This window comes from Cydia splendana, chromosome 5, assembly GCF_910591565.1.
Source record: "Cydia splendana chromosome 5, ilCydSple1.2, whole genome shotgun sequence".
Lineage (NCBI taxonomy): Eukaryota > Metazoa > Arthropoda > Insecta > Lepidoptera > Tortricidae > Cydia > Cydia splendana.
The window spans coordinates 8721680-8727679 of NC_085964.1; the positions used below are offsets into that span (position 1 = coordinate 8721680).

Sequence of the window (6000 nt, forward strand, 5' to 3'; positions counted from 1 at the left end):
GCCATCTAAAAGCCAGTATGTCGCACGGCTTAAAGCTGATATCATATAAGGTGTGGACATCAACAAAATCCTTTTATTAGTGTCGAACGTATGATCTTTTACAATAAAATTTACATTATTAATATTAGTGTGTGCGCTGTTGATCTCAAAAGTAATATCAGTGGGCTGTTTAATAATATTCTGTTTTCTTTTTTGGCGATAAATAACTTGTTTTAATGCAGACGTAGACGGCAAACATTCCAAGACTTCAGTAGATACAGTGCTCTTGGCATTTTGTAAAATATTACATGTCTTCAAACCAGATAACGAATCATTTTTTAACATTTCATTGAATTCGCTTACGCTTTTTCTAGTAGGATTTGGCTGATGGTTGTGATTATTCTGACACTTCAACACTTTATGAATGCCGTCACATAATTTCGTGTTCACAGTTGAAGTACAATTATATGTCTTGTTTCAAACGTGAGTTGGGAAGTGATAATCGGCCATAACATTTTCGGCGATAAATAAGAGAACCCATTCACCCACCATTCTCGCCTTGAATAACAAGATCAACAATTAACGCTTTTACGACAAAGGGAACATTTTGAATTAAGACAAAGTTGCTGCTGTTAAACCGCTTACATTTTGCCCATAATTCAAGTTTTATTTTATTTCTTTTTTTTTTATTATTAGGCACACAAAACAGATAACATTTATTACATGAAATAATTATTTTCAGTACAGGTTTTGGAAATGCTATTCAAAGCATGTATGCGCATTAAGTTAACACATAAGCCTAAACAGTTTCCGTTTATAGCTAATACAGAATTCCTATGCTTCAAAAAAATGTACATGATGTATTTTTGAATTTATAAGTTGAATTTAACAGTAACATTCAGTAAATAAGATATTCAACATGCACGAATAAAAATATAACATACCTATATGCTCACAGGTAGGCAGAAATAATCTTCCACCTCCCAAAAGCCAATCGGAAACTGTTCTATGGAAGCTTACCGGTTGTAGTAAAGCGTTTTATTATATATGTATAAACTTTAAACAACATTACATTACAAAGAAACAATGTAGCATATAATATGAGTACGTGGAGAAGGAGCAGAATGCTCGTATCACCTTTGAGCGGCAATAAAGATAGCAGAAATAAATACAATCAACATATCTAGATAACGGATGCTGAAACTTGAGGCTAGAGATGCACCGGATATTCGGTTACTATCCGGTATCCGGCCTATCCGGCTATTAATTTACTATCCGGCCGGATACCGGATAGTGACCTACTATCCGGCCGGATACCGGATAGTAACATTGCTTGATTTTGGAGTAAACAAATTGGATTTAAGGAACAGACACGGTCATAGTCGTACTTGTTTAATATTTTTAAACAATTTAAACATTCCACTGACTTGCACGCGCACTCATTTCGAACCTAGAAATGTGTCCGCGCGAACAGGAAACTAGGAAACAGGTCAAACCTGCAGAATGCGCACCTGAAAAACCGAAATGTAGGTATAGTTCCGCTGGCCGAATGTTCGGCGGCCGGATACCGGATATTCGGCCGATGGTCAGGCCGATTATCCGGTATCCGGCCAAACACTATCCGTTGCATCTCTACTTGAGACGATTATCCAGCGGCTTAGTGGTCATAACATTGACGTGTATAGTGTTGCTCTATTATTCAGATACCATGATATCTTAACTGCGTATCTTTTAGTAAACTTGGCCGTGATATTCGTAATAACTTTGAGTAACCGAAGGTCCGACTTATATTGGTTTGATATGATCACGGTAAGCAATGGAAACAACAGTGGTTGAGATAGACCTACTCGTATCTGTAATCGCACCATTCATGATATAAAAGGTTTGTATTCACTAAACTTTAATATACATTTTTATGTCAGCTTTAACCGTTGCGATGGCAATTTTGTACGTAAATTATGTATGGAAATTGACAATAACACCGACGCTTTCAGGCCGCTGCAGTAATGTCGGAGCAGTATTGCAGCTGCGGTTGGAAATGGAATGTTACCTTTATAGGTATATAATATACCTATATTAACTCACATTTATAGACGGATCTATTGCGAATTTTATTACCTTTATTTACCGACGTTTCGACACAGATTAGGATAGCCGACCACGACCAGTGAAACCTGTGTCGAACGAAACATCGGTAAATAAAGGTAATAAAATAAATTCGCGATAGACACGTCTATAAATGTGAGTTAATATTTATGTGATCAAAACGCGGAAGTTTTAAATATTCTAATATACTTACCTACTTAAAACAAAGCTTCCATAATTCATTCTGGACGTCCAGGTCTTTGGGGTTGTGCACAAATCACGCGAGGTGTTTTCGGCTACTTTTTTACAGCCTCCTCCCCCCTGGTGATATTTGGTGAGGTTTTTCGCTACCCCCCCTCCCCCCACACAACCTCACGTGTATTTTTTTTTTTTTTTTTTTATTCGACCTAATTTTAAGAAAAATTGTATTGTATATTGAAAATCTTGTTTATTTTTCTATTTTCGTTAAATAGACTCGCTATTTTGAAGTGCAGAGTGAAGATTTATGTTTAACGAAACCGAGAAAAAGTATCTACTCATGTGGTAGGTGTTTTTTTCATAGTTTCGTTCACAGTAAAAAAATACACGTGAGGTTTCCTTATACCCCCCCTCCCCCAACGTGATCTATCGTGATTTTTTCGTGACCCCCCCACCCCCTATCGAACCTCGCGTGATTTGTGCACAAGCCCTTTTTACGGGACGTAAACGAATAATATTAATATTTTACAGTCATGTAGATACCGGCATATCGTGGACGTGGACCTTACGTCCACCGTAATAGGTGGTATAAAAGCGCCTTATAGGTAAGTATAGGCACCATCAATAATGTTTTATTTATAGGGTAAGGGACGTATTTATGAGTCTTCTTCTTCCTCGCGTTATCCCGGTATTTTGACACGGCTCATGGGAGCCTGGGGTCCGCTTGACAACTAATTCCAAGATTTAACGTAGGCACTAGTTTTTACGGAAGCGACTGCCATCTGACCTCAGCCCAGAGAGGAAACTAGGCCTTTATTGGGATTAGTCGCGATGTTTTCCCTCACCGAAAAGCAAAACATTTTGCTTAGTGAGACGCAATGCATATTGGAACAAGATATTGGACAGGTGGAATACCAACCTAAATTACAAAAAACTCATTGGTACGAGCCGGGGTTTGAACCCGCGACCTCCGGATTGAAAGTCGCACGCTCTTACCGCTAGGCCACCATCAGCGCTTCCAGCGTTCGCAGCTTTTTATTTTCGGACGTATTTAAGAGTAGTAAGGGATATATTTAAATACCTATGACAATATCGTGACGTAAATAACTTCTATGTAGGTGACGGTCTTTTAGCTTGTTCTTGTATTACATTTATCGTATGGTCTTTTCCGAAAGAGGAAACTCCAGTTAAACTCAGATCTGCATGAAAAAGTGATCGATATTTACATTATTTACCATATACCTACATATGTAGGTCGGTACAATAAAGGCATCTACTAGATAGGTATAAGTATAGCAAGACCGTAGTTGCCATGTGAATTAAATCTGACATGGAATGATTCAATAATTGCCGAGAGGTCATGATCGTGACATGTGTCACCATCATGACCAATTCATTGCCATTTACTCCAACATACCTACCTCTCTAATAAATACTGGGCAAATAGCAAGGCCTTGTTGATCACCTACATTCACCAAGTAAGTGCAAAAATTATGCTACGGAATTTCGCAAATAATGAGTTCGAGAACGTATTTAATATATGGGGGACCGAGCTTTACTCGGAAAACATATAGAAATTCAAAAATGCGCGTTTCCTTGAGATAAGACCTAGCTAGACTATTGCATCAATACACTTTAGGGTACATGTAAACTTCCAAAGAAATTTAAAACAGAAATATAATTAGGTAACAGCAGGCGGTCTTAAAAAATATGATTTAAGAAATATGTAAAATATGATTTTGGCGCTTTGTAAAGTAAGCTGCAGAGTTAAGTGAGCCCCCTGGAAGCAAATCTCTATCACTCACTCACTCTTCTCACTCACTCACTCTCACTCACTCTGCTGTTACGGTACATTTACGAGTATGTTATTATATATGTCACCTAATTTTTCCTCATAAGTGTATTTCCTCGGTCGCAATCAAAAGTCAACTTAAATACCTATTGGAATAATTTAATATTATTAAAGTTGTCTACATTAATATTTGAAAATCAACGTAATTCAGCCAGACATTCAATCAATTAGGTACTTTAGTTAATAATAATTAACTGATAATAAAATAATAAAAAATAAATAAATAAAAATTGATAATGAAGGTACCTAAAATAATAATCAATATCCGGGAGATCGAGCTTTGCTCGGAAAACAAGTCTGAGGGAAAACATATAAGAACTCAAAAATGCACGTTTTCCCAGAGATAAGACCTAGCTAGATCGATTTATCGCCCCGAAAACCACCATATAGCAAATTTCATCGAAATCGTTAGAGCCGTTTCCGAGACCGCCGAAATATATATAAAAATATACAGGCTGTAATCGTTAATGTAATTTTACTCATTGGGTAACGCACTTTCGATATCAATTGGAAGTTTTCTGATATCTGTTATATTTACGGAATTGTCGCCTGGCTACACTTAACGATTACACCCTGTATATATGTATAAATAATTAAACAATAATTGCTCGTTTAAATATATTAGATATAAGTAAAGCCATTTTACCAAACCAACTTAGGAATCTGAACAAAAAATCTCTTGGCCCGAGTTGTCTAAACGTTAATCAAAACCGTGACCGTTTTATTGTATAATTGGAAAACTTTCAACCGGTTGCCATGGAGCCGTCACGTGCGAGATCTATAAACACAAATGGATGATGCAAGACAGGCGGGAAATTTAAACACTAGCTTACCCGGTGTTGTTGAAAACTCCCGCAGGAGAAATGAAAATGCCGGAGCCGATGATCGTCCCAATAATAATCCCCACTCCATTGAACAGTGTTATTTTACGTTTCAAAACCACTTTTTCGCCGCCGCCGTGCGTCTGTTCACCCATTCCGCAAAAATCAATCGCGTAAACGCCAAACGCACGTGGGCAGGTTAGACGCGATCGCGTTCCGGCGGTAGTGCGCGCCGGCTCTGTGATTAGCAACTACGAGTACTACGACACCTCGCCGCGGGCTCTCTTACAAGACTGAATCACTTTCTGTCACCATTTTTTACGGAACCGGAATGGGCAAAGTTGCATTGACGTCAGACATTACCGAGTCGGCCACACGGCGGCTCGTGTTCGAGGGACTGACACTGACAGGGGGACTTGTGGAGCGCCGAATGCTGCCGAGTACGCACGCCGTCTGACAAAGATGCAATATTGGGGGACACGGGCTTGCGACAAAGACGGCGAAATTCTGGTGGGCCACGCCGAACGAATGGGCGCCGGCGAAATTTGAATGGAACAAATTGGTAGAGATCTTGCTTTTAGGTAGAGATACTGGAAAATGCAATAGATAAATTGGTTATTTTCTGACTCATCATTTCAGCGCGAAAAACCTGAATACTTATAATTATAAATTAAGTAAGTACCTAAGTCAGTATAAAATGTATAAATCACTAGATTTTAGAAATATCTACGACAAACTGAATTACTTCTCAATTTTCTTATTTTCCTGGTTGTTGAGGAAAATTTATTTTTCTTTGAACGTTCTTACATAATAGAGACGCGGGACGCAAATTAAGAGTACCTGCGACATTAAACATCTTTAATAATTAATAGGAAGAGCTAACCACTAGAACTCTACATTATTATTACTTATGAGTTTTATTTTTTACTCCATTTAGTTAGACTTTGGATAAACTGAATTCATTAATTCCACACGAAAAAAATCGGCGTGCCCCAAATCTACATTCGAAATCCTGTAAGTAAAGCTATACCTACTTAAGACCAACAAAAAGGTCATTTTGGTATG

General features: G+C 38.0%; 1 protein-coding gene across 1 annotated transcript in view; it reads right to left on the minus strand.

Moving 5' to 3' along the window:
• Window positions 1-5302, minus strand: part of LOC134790677 (large neutral amino acids transporter small subunit 2) — a 47665-nt gene extending 42363 nt beyond the window's left edge. Inside the window, exon 1 of the mRNA XM_063761573.1 lies at window positions 4948-5302. Coding sequence (XP_063617643.1) covers window positions 4948-5090 — 143 coding nt within the window. The 5' untranslated portion in view covers window positions 5091-5302. The remainder of the gene's footprint in view (window positions 1-4947) is intronic.
• Window positions 5303-6000: the final 698 nt, after the last annotated feature.